The sequence below is a fragment of the Terrapene carolina genome, unplaced genomic scaffold, assembly GCF_002925995.2.
Source record: "Terrapene carolina triunguis isolate 2854851 unplaced genomic scaffold, T_m_triunguis-2.0 Scaffold31, whole genome shotgun sequence".
NCBI classification, from domain to species: domain Eukaryota; kingdom Metazoa; phylum Chordata; order Testudines; family Emydidae; genus Terrapene; species Terrapene triunguis.
This window is the reverse complement of record NW_020664382.1, coordinates 7,928,895-7,943,678: the sequence shown is the minus strand read 5'-3', so window position 1 is coordinate 7,943,678 and position 14,784 is coordinate 7,928,895. Positions and strand designations below refer to the sequence as shown.

Sequence of the window (14,784 nt, the reverse complement as noted above, 5' to 3'; positions counted from 1 at the left end):
AGGAGCCTGTTATTCTCTTCTTACTGTTCCAGTGTGGCCCCATGCCATATGTACTACACTTTATTCAAACCCTACTCTGAATTATTGATTTCCTTATGGTTCTTCTGTGGCATTCATTGAGTGCTTTACAAAGATAAATTAAGTTATTTGCACAATACTGCTGTGAGGTGAGAGGAGGTATTATCTCCAATTTACAGATGGGAACTGAGAGAGAGGTTAAGATGAAAATTATGCATTAATTTTGGGTGCCCAATTTGAGATGCCTGGGACCTGATTTTTTCAGAGTACTTAGTGTCCAAAGCACTTCACCCACTGACTTCAGTTTGCAGCTGTGAGTGCTCAGCACTTTGGCAGCTCAGACCCTAGTCTCAAGTTGGGCACCCAGAAAAGGAGGAACACACAATTAGTGACCACCTGTGAAAAGTTTAGATGAAGTGACTTGCCCAGCATCACTCGGGAACTCAGAGGCAGGGACAGAATCCTGTTCTCCAGAGCACCATTCAACTGCCTTAACCATGAAACTGCCCTTTCTCCTCCTCCCAATCCCCTGCCTCATTTATCACACTTTCAACTTCTGCAGCAAATGAAGAAGGGGTCCTACAGATAATAGCCACCTTCACTACACAACCCTGATTCATCCATTGAGCAGGTCTATCTTGTGCACTGAATGAGGGTGATCTGCCTGGTCCATGGGCACTGACTGAGGCAGAGTCCTTTGGAAAATGTGATCATATAATTAAATACTGTATTGTAAATGCACAAGGGGTTGCACAAGCAACCATATGTCTGCCATTTCCTAACTTTTGAATGCTTGAGTTTGCAACCTTAATGTTCTTTTAATGTTAGGGTGGTGGTTATTTTTCTTTCGTGTAACATCCAGTTTTTTAAAAAAAAGCAAACTGAAAAAACAAATTGTTAAGCATTGGAATATATTGCCTTGGGGGATTGTGGAATCTCCATCCTTGGAGATTTTTAAAAGCAGGTTAGACAAACACCTGTCAGGAATGGTCTAGATAATATTTAGTTCTGCCATGAGTGCAGGGGACTGACCTCTCGAGGTCCATTCCAGTCCTATGATTCTGTGATTTTTAGCTCCAGAACTCTAATAGGTCTGCTGAGCATGTGGACACTGAGATGGTTCAAAGGGTCGTAATTTAGCTTAATTTGGGCATTTTTTTCATGAGAATGGCAAAAGGACATCACCTGTCAAATTTCAAGTTCCTCTGCTCCAAAGCATGGGAGGTACTCGAGCTTCTCAATAAAATGGCTGCATGAATTTTTCCTAACTTGTTTTTGAAAATGGCTGAACCATTTTGCCTGAAACTTTCCAACAGATTCAGCTTGACCTAGACACCCAGCATGGAAAATTTCAGCCCAAACAATTAAAGTTTGGCAGAGTTATAAACAACTGGTTCAGGGTTCTATAACTGGAAGTGTTGGGTGACCTGTGTATCAGAGTGGTGCTGTCAGTTAAATCACTTTATTTTTATTATAGGTGAAATTTTTTCCCCTATAGTTTCCTCTCCCAAATCCTTCCTTCAGGATATTGGATTTATTGCAAACTGTAACTTGTATCTAGTATTAGGCAATAGTGCAGAAAACAATAATAGTGGGTAATAGAGATGTAAGGGCATTGGTGCATAGTACACATAGAATCATAGGACTGGAAGGGACCTCGAGAGGTCATCTAGTCCAGTTGCCTGCACTCATGGTAGGACTAAGTATTAACTAGACCATGATGGAGATTCCACAACCTCCTTAGGCGATTTATTCCAGTGATTAACCACCCTGAGAGTTAGGAAGTTTTTCCTAATGTCCAACCTAAACCTCCCTTGCGGCAATGTAAGCCCATTGCTTCTTGTCCTGTCCTCAGAGATTAAGAAGAATTCTTCTCCCTCCTCCTTGTAACAACCTTTTATGTACTTGAAATCTTATGGCCCATCCCCCCCCCCCAATCTTCTTTTCCAGACTAAACAAACCCAATTTTTTCAATCTTCTCTCATAGTCATGTTTTCTAGACCTTTAATAATTTCTGTTGCTCTTCTCTGGACTGTCATGTTAGCCATATTAATTTTCACATGAAGTATAACTCTTTTGGGGCTTAAAGAGTTTCCATGTATCCCTATCAAAGTAATTGTCTAATTACTCAGAGCCACCTTAAGGCTCAGTGTCCCTAACATTGCTACTCTTATGACCACCACCTCATCTTGCTGTTACTCCAGAGGCACACACTAATTTTTCATTCTTGTCCTGCAGCTCTTTCAGCTGCTATTTCATTACTACAAAGGGATCCAGAGTCTGGTTCTTGTCATCTCTGCCATAGCCACAACCACGTCCTCTAGTGACTAGTCCTTATTTAAAAAGATGTTGAATTTCATAAAAACATTGAGGTAACAAAGCCAGATAACATGAGCTACTTGTGTTTGGCTTGAGGGCTAAAAGAATGAATTTAGCAAAGACTGCCAGGAAACATTGGCAGCTGCTCAAAGGGTCAGTTTTGCAACTCTGAACACAAGATTCAAATGGATTTTTAGTGGAATCTTTTAAAATGCCAATTATTTTTCAACACACAAAATGGGGGTTTACAAGCCAAGAGTGTGTGTTTAAAACCTTGCATAATTAGACAAATGTATTTAATTTCTTATAAATATTTCTCAACACTCCTTGAGTTGCTCTAGTTTTGTTTTGTTTGTTTGTTTTTTTACTACAAATGTACCCAGATTACATTCCCAACTTGTACATTTGGAGGCAGCCAAGTTCAAATGGGAACTCATTTCTTTTTAATCATTTTGACTACAATTGTCCATAGTCCAATGATTCAGATCAGATTGTCTCTCTGCCTACAGCAGTAATTTACAACTGATTATTTACTAGGGTGACCAGATGTCCTGATTTTATAGGGACAGTCCCAATTTTGGGGTCTTTTTCTTATATAGGCTCCTATTACCCCCCACCCCCGTCCCGATTTTTCACACTTGCTGTCTGGTCACCCTATTATTTAGGGACTTTCCTTTGTGAAAAGGGCCCATTTTCCTTCAGAATGGCTGTAAAGGATTCTGGGGACAAAAGCATATTGATGGTAATTGTTACCACCTTAGCTCCTGTTGCACAATATGTTTGACTACCTGGGTTCCACCAAGCAAGACTGCACTGAGCTGTACTGCCATAACCAGGTTTTATTATCAAACAAGCATTTTTTCCTTCTTATTTAATATTACATCCAATATTTTTATTATACCAACCTGCTTAATCCCTTCAGAACTCTAATGTTTTTAACATATGCATAAGTGCATCATTTAACTCCTAACTCTTTCCTTAATTCACTTATCTCCCAAAGTGACACATTTCTCAGCAGATTTCTCTCCAAAGCTCTGATCTTATCGTTGTGCTTTTTGCACTCATTCTTTAGCTACAATTACTGTTCTCTCCATGGGTCTTATTTTTTGTCTAATACTATTTACTGGAGTTCCTTTTCCATCTGGTTCTAGTCTCCCCCTATCACTTCCCTATGGAGTCCATAGAAAGATCCTTTAGATCTAACCCATTCCTCCAGTGCCCTGGAAACCTCCTCAAATTTAAACCCTTCCAACACCATTGCTAAACTGGGGGGCTGCAATCCTAGATAATAAACCTACGCATATAATCAGCTATACATTACCTGCTCCAGATGAATGAATCTGAGTCACGGTACCACTAAGTTGAGATTCCCTCTGAGACCTCTTTCCACTTGGCTTCCCAAAAAACTCAGTTCAACTCCAGATTTCCTCACTCAGCTATCTTAATTTGGCATATAGCCAAGCTATGCTCAGTTGATCAGACTCAAGCGTACAGGGTAGATATAGGGTGTACCACACATCCAAATTTACACAGAAAACCTCTTCTTTTTATATACATTTACACATTGCATTGCATTGATTGTAAATTGCATCACACATTTTGGGATTGGTTTGGTTACTTTGTGACATCCCTGTACAGCATGCTCCCTTCATATATAACCTGATCTTTACATTGCAGGTTTCTCTTGTCCATTGTTCCAAGCACTGGGTGTTCCTACTTATCTTAGCTACCACAGCATCCTGACTCCAGCATACTGCTTGTTAAATTGCTATTTACAACTCAATCTTCCATGCACCTTCCCCATCATGCCCACTAAGAAATGAGGCCAGTTACTTATGTTCAGGTAGGCCTACATTTGGCCCCTTTCAAGATTCAGCTCTGCTTCAAAGCAAAGTGTCCTCAACATTAACAAATTCTAAGAAGATGTTACTCTTACCATCTTGACTGTAAAAAGGCCAAACTCCTCAGAAGTGTCCTCCATTTGTATACATGCAAAATGTTTTCATGATGTTTTCAAGCATTATCATCTGCAAGCACATCAAAAAAAACTTGACTTGGAAACAGAGGGTGGGGAGGTCTCTTGTTCTACAGTAGTTGGGGGGAAAAAGGGGCAAGTTTGTGGCAAAGCTATATAAATACGTCTCCATGAATTTTGGAGACGAGGAAAGGTGATTTCAAATCTGTAGTTACTGTGTATTGAAAGTTTTATTTACTGTTTTGATGTTTTTCTCTCTCTCTATTTTAGAATCTCCTCTCCAGTTACCAGCACCACAGAATGTGACAATTTACTCATATAATTATCAGAATTTATTGAGATGGGCTCCTGTTAAAGTGGACAATGGCTCAGTGTTATATACGGTCCAGTATAGTACGTAAGTAAATAGTTGCAGTATACTAAATTGGTTTCATTCTAATAGAAAAGTATAAGCTTATATGTACAAAGTGAGGTTTTTAATAGAAAGGTTTTCAGGTACATGTGAAAACAATAGGGAAAGCAAAGTTCTTGGACTAAATTATTTCCACTAAACAAGGAAAAGAATGAAATGCTTCCTTTTTCCCAATTTTTTTTCACTGTTGTTCCAAACCAGCTTTGCTAATATTCTTCTTGAATCCCATGGTTATTTATACTCAGGACGTTCTTATTTTAAACATCAGTATAGATAATAAGACAGAAAATATCATATTGCCTCTATATAAATCCATGGTACGCTCACATCTTGAATACTGTGTGCAGCTGTGGTTGCCCCATCTCAAAAAATATATATTGGAATTGGAAAAGGTACAGAAAGGGGCAACAAAAATGATTAGGGGTATGGAACAGCTTCCATATGAGGAGAGATTAATAAGACTGTGACTTTTCAGCTTGGAAAAGAGACGACTAAGGGGGGATATGATAGAGGTCTATAAAGTCATGACTGGTGTGGAGAAAGTAAATAAGGAAATGTTACTTACCCCTTCACTTACACAAGAACTAGGGGGTCACCAAGTGAAATTAATAGGCAGCAGGTTTAAAACAAACAAAAGGAAGTATTTCTTCGTACAACGCAGTCAACCTGTGGAACTTTGTCGGAGGATGTTGTGAAGGCCAAGACTAGAACAGGGTTTAAAAAAGAACTAGATAAATTCATGGAGGATAGGTCAAGGAATGGGTGACATGATGGATCACTCAATGATTACCTGTTCTGTTCATTCCCATCTAGCCCAGTATCCTGTCTTTGGCCACTGTCGAATGTCAGGTGTCCCAGAGGGAATGAACAGAACAGGTAATCATCAAGTGATCCATTCCCAGTTTCTGGCAAACAGAGGCAAAGGGACACCATCCCTGTCCATCCTGGCTAATCGCAATTGATGGACCTATCCTCCATGAATTTATCTAGTTCTTTTTTTGAACCCTGTTACAGTCTTGGCCTTCACAACATTCTCTGGCAAGGAGTTCCACGGACTGACTGTGCGTTTTATGAAAAAAATACTTCCTTTTCTTTGTTTTAAATCTTCTGCCTATTAATTTCATTTGGTGATCCCTAGTTCTTGTGTTATGAGAAGGAGTAAATAACACTTCCTTATTTACTTTCTCCATACCAGTCATGATTTTATAGACCTCTATCATATCCCCCCTTAGTTGTCTCTCTTCCAAGCTGAAAAGTCAATGTTATTCATCTCTCCTCATATGGAAGCTGTTCCATATCCCTAATCATTTTTGTTGCCCTTTTCCAATTCCAATATATCTTTTTTGATATGGGGTGACCACACCTGCACGGAGTATTCAAGATCTGGGCGTACCAGGATTTATATAGAGGCAATATGATATTTTCTGTCTTATTATCTATTCTTTTCTTAATGTTTCCCAACATTCTGTTTGCTTTTTTGACTGCTGCTGCACATTTGAGTGGATGTTTTCAGAGAACTATCCACAGTGACTCCAAGGTCTCTTTCTTGAGTGGTAACAGCTAATTTAGACTCCCATCATTTTATATTTGGGATTGTTTGCCAATGTGCCTTACTTTGCATTTATCAACATTGAATTTCATCTGCCACTTTGTTGGCTAGTCACTCAGTTTTGAGAGATACTTTTGTAGCTCTTCACAGTCTGCCTGGGACTTAACTACCTTGAGTAGTTTTTATCATCTGCAAATTTTGCCACCTCGCTGTTTACCCCTTTTTCCAGATCATGTATGAATATGTTGAATATGACCAGTCCCAGTACAGATCCCTGGGGGACACCACTATTTACCTCTCTCCATTCTGAAAACTGACCATTTATCCCTACCCTTTGTTTCCTGTCTTTTAAGCAATTAGTGATCCCATGACAGTTTGCCCGGTACTGAAGTCAGGCTTACTGGCCTGTAATAGTTGAAGGTATTCAGCCTCTGGGCTTACAGAATGTCCCCTGTCTCATTAAATTTTTAATTGGTTACATTTTGAAAAGAGTTTCAGATGCTTTGAGAGAAGGCGTTGCATGGTTATAGAGTAAAACTGCTTGAAAGTTGTACTTTTATATCAAATGTTGATTCTTTAGAAACTGTAAAGAAAGAAAACTCTCTCTGAAATATCAATCAGTTGTGCTAGATGCAGCAGCGAGGTGATTCCACTGACTTATTCTTCCTTCATTTTGTATTGCAGAATAGCCTATGACTGGGAAGAAATTAACTGCACAAACATTACGAAGACTGAATGTAATTTCACACATCCAGAGATCAAAAGCTTTTGGACAATTACTTTACGTGTTAGGGCTGAACTAGGACAAGTGAAATCTGACTGGGTGGAAACAAATAAATTTTTTGCAGACCAAAACAGTAAGTCTTTTATGATCTCAACCTCTCACCCCCTTACAGAAAATATTTCTTGTAATTGTTATTATATTGTGTCTTAGTTTTCTTCACTTTGTATAATATATGAGAAGACTCATGAGAGGTGATGGGACCTGCTGTGTTAGGAATCTGTTTTTAAAGTCTATTTCAGTTTATATTGCTATGCCAGTGGTATAGATACAGAGACCTAGTAGAAACTGGTATCTGTCAACTTTTCTGTAATGATATTAAAACAAGTTTCTCGTCTACACTTAGCAACTGAGCTCTTTTCAGCACCAGTTGATGGGGGAATCTGTTAATGACAACTAATTTTCCTAGATTGAACAGAGCCCAGGAGAGCAATAACTTAACTTTTTTATTTTCCTGTAAATTTCGGGCTTTTCTGCGCACCTAATTTTGTGATAACTCCTAAACACATTTTAGCACCAAACACACACAATTTCAAAAGTACCTACCTTATGCCCTAGTTCTGTAGTATAAAGGGGTCAGGGATATACAGGGAGTACTAATACAGTATACTCCCGTTTATCCAAAACCCTATTAGCTGAACTTCCACGTTATCCGAATCCCTTTCTTGTCCCCCAGCATGCGATGCCTGACCTCTGCAGCCTGTATCGCATGCTGGGGGGCACGGCAGAGGTTCAGATAATCGAGCAGACATCCCCAGCCAGGGCTGTGAGGAGGAGGACGAGCCCCTGCCCATGGCTCCTGCCCTTTCAATTATCCAAACAAAATCAGTGTCCCCTGTGCTATTCAGATAACGGGGAGTATACCGTACTGACAAAATAGAGGTTAATGTGGTGGCTGTGTGAACACATTTAATGTTAACTTTTAGAAGTATCCGCGAGTTCCCTTGTTATGGTTGGTTTCTGGGCTAGAAGGAGATTCAGTTGTGGGTTTTCTTTGTTCAAAAGTTAAGTCTGAAATAATGTTTAGAGCAGAAGAGATTCATTCATTATTCCCTCTTATTTCCCAACCTGGGGAATGGATCCTGTGGATGGGGGCATCCGGCTAGCTTAAAGGGAGCGCAAAGCGAAAGGGGATGAGGGGGTGGAGGAAAACTGCATGATTCCACACCTACCCCTTCCCCGCTTGTGTATCCAGTGTTCTGGGAAGTTTCAATTGGCCCCTTGAAAGCCAGCAGCCTTCTCTGCCTTCTCATGTGGCACCTCATGTAGCCAATCCTAAAATCAGTTCCTGTAAACTCAGATGTTAGCCTTCTAGCTTGTGTGTATTTTTCCCTATGGCATTCAAATCAGCCATGTAGATCACACCCCAGATCATGTTGCTCACTTTGAGCGGTGAGAGAGAGAATGTACGGGGGGGAGAGTTATCTGCCAAGGGAAACTTACAAGCAAAATGTACAGAAGAGAGGACACATTAAAGGAGAGACAGCAGTTGCAACTGTAGTAGGGCATGAGGCAAGAAGAAACTAAAAAGTTCATGATCCAATGTATTAACAAGAGGGCCAACTTTCTCCACAATAATTTTGAGCAGAGCAGAACCATTTGAATGAAGCAGGGTAAAGTTTATTATTTTTGTTTGTCTGTTACCGTAGCATGGATGACATTGCAACATAATGAATATAAACATGTCCTGCCATTATAAGTTAAAATAATAAGCAGAGGTTACAGGAAAGGATCAGTTTTCTCTTGTGTTCGGCTAGGCTTTCTGACTTTTTTTCTGGTCTTTTAACATTTGTTTCTTATATATTTGTAAAATGGCAGCATGTAGAGCTCAGAACCCCAGTGTATTAGGCACTGTCCTACAAATTAAGAGTCCAGGGCAACTCACCCTTTTTTCTTTATGCCATGCTAGAACAATAATTAGGGATAAACTAATTGCTTGGTAGTCTTGTATTTATACTGGAAGGTACATTTTAGCAGTTCACTTCCAAACTTTGGTGACCAACAAAATGTTCAATGGGAAAATTAAAATATAACATATGAACATAAGTGTGGTGGGTTCGGTCACAGGGACCCCCTTGGGACTGCGACCTGATGGGCTGAGACTACCTCTGAGCCTGGCAGCTTGGGACTTCAGTACCCTGTCTTTTTGAGCCAGACACGCTAGCCTGCTACAAATACAGACTCCGCTCTGAACCATGTCCCCCACAAGCTGCAGACTTAACTGAAAACAGCTTAAGAAGTGCTCCTGTCTCTAGCACCGAGACACCCAGTTTCCAATGGGATCCAAACTCCAAATAAATCCATTTTACTCTGTATAAAGCTTATACGGGGTAAACTCATAAATTGTTCGCCCTCTATAACACTGATAGAGAGAGATGCACAGCTGTTTGCTCCCCCAGGTATTAATTACTTGCTCTGGGTTAATTAATAAGTAAAAAGTGATTTTATTAAATATAAAATGTAGGATTTAAGTGGTTCCAAGTAATAACAGACAGAACAAAGTAAGTTACCAAGCAAAATAAAACAAAAACACCCAAGTCTAAGCCTAATACAGTAAGAAACTGATTACAGATGAAACCTCACCCTGGAGACGCTCCAATAAGCTTCTTTCACAGACTAGACTCCTTTCTAGTCTGGGCCCAATCCTTTCCTGGGTATAGTCCTTGTTCCAGCTCAGGTGGTGGTAGCTAGCAGGTTTCTCAAGACTGCAGCCCCCTTTGTTCTGTTCCAACCCCCATATATACCTTTGGCACAAGGCAGGAATCTTTTGTCTCTTTGGGTTCCCACCCCTACTTCTAAATGGAAAAACACCCGGTTTAAGATGGATTCCAGTACCAGGTGACATGGTCACATGTCCTGTGAGACCCAAACCTTCATTCTTCCCGGCCTCACTCACAGGAAGGCTTGCAAGTAAACACAGCCATCTACAGTCAATTGTTCTAATTGATGGGAACCATCAAGATTCTAAACCACCATTAATGGCCAATAAATACATAGGACCTCAGAGTGATATTTTATATTTCTAGTTTCAGATACAAGAATTATACATTTATACAAACTGGATGACCACACTCAAAAGATTGAGCTTTGTAATGATACCTTACAAGAGACCTTTTGCATGAAGGATATTCCAGTTACATTATATTCACACTCCTTAGAATATTTTCATAAAATCATAAGGAGTGCAACGTCACAATAAGATCCACTTCTTTTTCTCTTCTTTAAGCCTTGGCTACACTGAGAGTGTGCTCCAATCCCAGCTATTGGAGACTAGTCACTGATGTAGCTGGAGCAGTGCAAACTCCTAATGTAGGCAGGCATAGCTGCTATTCACACTGGTGGGGCCTAGCCTTGCTTGAAATAAAGGTAACCAGCGGTAGTGCAAATAGCAGCTTTGCCTGTCTATACCAGAGGTGGTACCAATGCAGCTATACCTGTGGCTAGAACCAGGATAGATCTCTAGCAGTAGACAAGGCCTTGGTTCTCCTTCCACCATGTTGCATGCATCTAACTTCTCCTCCTTGCTTGCATCAGTCTTCTCATCCTTCTTCCTCTAGAATCTTTTGCTTTCTTTTTCTCTTCTTAGCAACTGCAGCATATAACAGTAGTGCCGTGATTGAAATACAGGAGCACTTCACAGATGCAGCTGGCTGTGAATTGAAACTGAACCCCCCCCAAACCCCTTCACCCCCCTTCCTGGGGAGGCTTGAGAATAATATACTAACCAATTGCCTTAGCAATGTGAGCACCGATCAGACCCTTTCTCTTCAGGACACTAAAATCTGTCAGGTTCTTAAAAGAAGAATTTTATTTATAAAGAAAAAAATAAGAATCACACCTGCAAAATCAGGATGGAAGGTACTTTACAGGGTAATAAAAAGATTTAAAACACAGACGATTCCCCTCTGGGCTCAGCTTCACAGTTACAAAAACAGGAATAAAACTACCTCTGTAGCATAGGAAAAGTCACAAGCCAAAACAAAAGATAACCTAACGCATTTCCTTGCCCTACTTACAATCTCTGTGGTTTTAGATGGATTATTCCAGGTATATTTTCAGGAGATGTTGTACCTGGTTGACTTCTCCCCCCATCCAGAGAGGGAACAACAAATGAGAACAAACAAACAAATCCTTCCCCCCATATTTGAAAGGATCTTCTTTTCTCATTGGTCCTTCTGGTCAGGTGCTAACTAGGTTATTTGAACTGCTTAACCCTTTCCTCTATATTCATGACACAGCCTATATTTAGTGCTATGAAGCTATTTGAAATAATTAAGGAGTAAATGTATTTGAAAACTTTATATCTCTTCCAGATAACAGGCTGTTGTATTCAGTAGTTTCTTATTATGTATCAGATCAAAACTAGTAGGAACTGTGCTCATTTTTTTGAATTCCAAATGTTCATCTATTTTTTGTTCATTTTCAGCTACTATAGGGCCTCCTGTTATAGTAAATGTGGATTCAACGCCTGATTCACTTTTCCTTAACTTCTCGCCCAATGTAAAAGAAGATAATTTACAATATCTTGTGCGCTACTGGGAGAAATCAACAAATGAACGACATGTAAGCATTCTTCTTATCTCTCCTTTTTTTGGCAAAATGGTAGAAAGAAATGGAGGGCAAAGTTGTAATATTGACCTTTTTTCCAGCAGAAAAGAAGCTTGTTGGTTAACTGAAGGGAAGTTAATCTAATCTGGGCTCAAATGTATTATGTGTTATTAATTGAATGGATGTAAAGTTTTCCAAAGCCCTTAAGTGACTTAGGAGTCCCATTTTCAAAAGTGATTTGGGCTTCTAACACCTTCGTCACTTCTGAAAATCAGACTCTTAAGTCACTTAGGCACTTTTGAAAATTTTACCTAGGACCTCTGAGATTTTTCTCTCTATCTCAGGTCTTGTTTGTACTGGGAATTTCAGCCACTTGTGTCCAGTTACTGGAGTAGCTATGCTGGTTCAAATCAAAGCCTTAATGTAGACAGGTGCAAAACTGCTACAAGACCTGATTTGTGCATTATCAAGTAAGGTGAGCTGTGCCAGTTCAAATCATGGCCTGTAGATAGGGCCCTACCAAATTCACAGTCCATTTTGGTCAATTTCATGGCCATAGGATTTTAAAAATTGTAAATTTCATGATTTCAGCTATTTAAATCTGAAATGTCATGGTGTTGTAATTATAAGGGTCCTGACCCAAAAAGGAGTTGTGGGGGGATCGCAAGGTTATTGTGTGTGGGGAGGAGGGAGACGGTGGGGGGGAATGGGTTGTGGTACTGCTACCCTTACTTCTGCGCTCTGCTGGTGGTGGCACTTCCTTCAGAGCTGGGCTCCTGGCCAGCAGCCGCTGCTCTCCAGCTGCCCAGCTCTGAAGGAAGTGCCACCACCAGCAGAGCACAGAAGTTAGGATGGCATGGTATGATATTGCCACCCTTACTTCTGCACTCCTGCCTGCAGAGCTGGGCCCTCAGTCAGTAGCCGCTGCCCTCCAGCCACCCAGCTCTGAAGGCAGCAGTGCAGAAGTAAGGGTGGCAATACCGCGACCCCCCTAAAATAGCCTTGTGACCCCCCTCCCCACTCCTTTTTTTGGTTAGGACCACCAATTTGAGAAACACTGGTGTCTTCTGTTAAATCTGTATAGTATAAGGTAAAAGCACACAAAAGACCAGATTTCACAGGGAGAGACCATATTTCATGGTCCGTGATGAGTTTTTCATGGCCATGAATTTGGTAGGTCTCTACCTATAAAAGTTTTGCAAACATATGGTGTACTCCAAGTTACTAGTGTAGTTCTACTTTTGTTTGGACTACCAGTGGCTATAAGCAGGGCAAATTCCCAGTCTAGACAGGCTGGCTTTGGGGTGAATAAACTGCCCACAAATGAGGATTTTTTGTTTTAAAGACATAGACTGACCCATTTTTTTCATTTATGAAATTATCTGCCTCTGGCCAGAGCCATCCCATCCACAGGGCAGACCAGGGCAACTGCCCCGGACCGCGTGCTTCAGGGGAATGTGAGGGGGGCCTGGTGCTGGCAGCAGGGGTCAGGCCCATGCCCCGCACTCACCGGCCGAGGCGTTTGTTTCTTTTTCTTTCCTGCAGCCCCCTGGGCTCAGTCTCTGCGGCAGCAGCAAGTGACCCGGCCTCAGCCCGCTCCGCCGGCTCCCGGTGTCACCTGCTGCCACAGGGTCCTAGCGCCCCCCACCACTAGTGCCTGGGCAGGCTGACCCTGACCCTTCCCTTTTCCAGCGGGACCCTCCACCAGCACAGGGGGTTCCCTAGCACAGGTGAGTGCTAGCCAGTAGTCTCCATCGTCTATCACCAAGCACAGGTGTCCCCCCAGTGCCCCACACTTCCCCCTTCCACCGCCCTTTCTCCCCTCTCCCAGCACTGTGTGGGGTCCTCCAGTTCCACCTCCAGGCCAGGGCCAGCCTTTATCACTCCCCTGCCTCAGGGTCCTCCTTGCCTTTCATCTCTCCAGCCTTGGGGTTCCCCTCCCTGCAGTACCAGGACCTGGGGTCCCACAACTCTGCTCTCTCCACCACCAACCAGGACTGGGGTCCTCCATCCATCTGCTTTTCCACCTCCCCTCCCAGCCCCCAGAGAAAACAGATCTTAGAGCCCCTCCTCCATGCTAGAGCGTCCTGGGGTCCCCCAGCACCAGGGCATATATAGGCCCTCCAAGAGCCACCCAGTTCCCGAGACATGAGCTCTCAGTGTTGCGAATGCGTAATTATATTTTTAAAAAAAAAATCCACTGAGGGTAGCAAGACCATATGCATCTGGGCAGTGAGTTTGCTGCGAGGAAGTCAGGGAAGGTGGATTTCAGAATGTAAGTGGCATGACACTGATCATGATCAGTGAGATGTGGTGTGTGTTTTTTGTTTTGTTTTTTGTTTTAATTATATGAACTTCATTATAATTAAATTGTAGTTCTTTTTTATAACATTATAATTATACAGCTGGGCGCTATCAATATTTAACCTGCGGCCAGCAGCTGCCCTTGAAGTTCACTGTAACTAGATTACATCTGTATAAAAAATGTTAATGGTGGCCCCAGACATGCTGATTTGCCCTGGGCCCTGCACCCCTCTAGGGACGGCCCTGCCTCTGGCTTTCCAACTACTTACCTGTTTCATTTCAGTTAAGCTTAGCTGAGCATTTTTTAAAAAAAAAAAGGCAATGTCAAGGTTAATGCACCTCCCTCCTTTCCCAGAAAAATTGAGTTTTCTGACACACTTTTAACATACTCCTCTTCCTCTAGCTGACATACAGATGAGACAGAACTCAGACCCTCATGTCATAGCTTTTAGCTTTGACAGTAAGAATTAATCAAGTTCTTAACTGAGCTACCCAGCACTGAAAAAGGCAAACTGCTAGCTTTGTTAGGACTGTGGACATAAAAATGCATTTAGCGTTGCCCTACAGTTCTCCCTGCTAGCTCCATTCTTGTGAGTAGGCAAAGAGATAAATTGAAAGTCATGATCTTCACTGGACAGAACTTCGTCTGATTCAGTTCTTGCTGTCTGGGGCCAGTGGCTCTAGTGTCAAGAGTGGAGGGTTGATGCAAAGCTTGAACACCATACTTGCATTTGTCTTTAATCCCTAGATAATGGTTCTGAGCATCCTAGCCTAGAAGCTGGTATTTTAAAGCAGCAGATTTGTTTTTGACGATATTTTTGTTTTGTTGTTTTTCCAACTCCTCCTCCTTCTGCCAAATCACCTTTAACTGCAGGAAT

General features: G+C 41.5%; 1 protein-coding gene across 1 annotated transcript in view; it reads left to right on the top strand.

The window, feature by feature from the left end:
• LOC113406486 (interferon gamma receptor 2-like) overlaps positions 1–14,784 on the top strand; it is a 38,727-nt gene that overhangs the window by 9,029 nt on the left and 14,914 nt on the right. The window contains exons 2-5 of the mRNA XM_026651702.1: positions 4,583–4,709; positions 5,538–5,600; positions 6,958–7,130; positions 11,481–11,617. Coding sequence (XP_026507487.1) covers positions 4,583–4,709; positions 5,538–5,600; positions 6,958–7,130; positions 11,481–11,617 — 500 coding nt within the window. The remainder of the gene's footprint in view (positions 1–4,582; positions 4,710–5,537; positions 5,601–6,957; positions 7,131–11,480; positions 11,618–14,784) is intronic.